This window comes from Penaeus monodon, chromosome 28 (assembly GCF_015228065.2).
Source record: "Penaeus monodon isolate SGIC_2016 chromosome 28, NSTDA_Pmon_1, whole genome shotgun sequence".
Classification (NCBI taxonomy): domain Eukaryota; kingdom Metazoa; phylum Arthropoda; class Malacostraca; order Decapoda; family Penaeidae; genus Penaeus; species Penaeus monodon.
Genome location: NC_051413.1, coordinates 37,701,796 through 37,702,669, shown reverse-complemented (window position 1 = coordinate 37,702,669; position 874 = coordinate 37,701,796). Strand labels below are relative to the sequence as shown.

Below are 874 nucleotides of genomic sequence, written 5' to 3'. Positions count from 1 at the left end.
TGCATTAACAAAAATAATTATATATGGACAGTACACATACACATTCCATGACTACCAGTTATTGTTAGTTATTGTTGGTATTCATGATGTAGCATTTTTTTTAGTATAGGTGGCATCTGGCTCTCACTATACTCCTTGCTTCCTATATACGTTCATAGGATGAATCAGTACTGCGACTACTTGATGCCAAAATGATGTTAATGATTTTTCTTTTGTTCTTTTTATGTTCTAAAGGAAAAGAGCTGACTAGATAAGGTAGACATATTAAAATTTAGATAGATTGGTGTAAAGACAAAGAAACAGTATAATCAACAATTAAAAAGGTGTAACAATGTTTCTTCCTCACAGCCTGAGATGGCCGTGAAGCGTGCAGCAGAAGAGGAGGACGATGAGAAGGACCGGCCGGGCAAGAAACGAGGTCGACTGGAGTCCAGGGGTCTAGGGCCCCAGCCCCCTTCCTCCCACCTGGGCAGCTTAGGGGGTGTGGCCTCAGCTCGGACGCGGCAGATTGTGGAGGAGAAATTGATAGAATACGAAGAGCAAGAAAACTCTGAGCTGGTGAGCCTTGGTGCCGGGGCTGAATTCCTTCATCTTGGATTCATGGAGGACAGATTAATTGACTGATTCATGGTGTGATTGACTGAAAGAGTGATAAGGATGAAGTGATTGATTTTGTGAATAACTTGCCTGATACTTGATTGATGGATGTGATGAGTTTTTGCCATTTGATTGATTAACAGAATAATCAGTTGATGTCTTGCTTATCTGCATATGGTATATGGCTTTTGTTCCTTTATATTTGCATAATTTCTTTACTAGGATGTGTCAAGAGGGTATCTGGCATTTTTAGTGATTGTATTGTTACAATTTGTGG

General features: G+C 40.0%; 1 protein-coding gene across 1 annotated transcript in view; it reads left to right on the top strand.

Moving 5' to 3' along the window:
• The window catches only part of LOC119591571 (beta-catenin-like protein 1), a gene marked incomplete in the record, with an annotated part of 10,985 nt that overhangs the window by 1,216 nt on the left and 8,895 nt on the right, over window positions 1–874 (top strand). Inside the window, 1 exon segment of the mRNA XM_037940333.1 lies at window positions 349–558. Within this exon segment, the coding sequence (XP_037796261.1) occupies window positions 349–558 (210 nt within the window).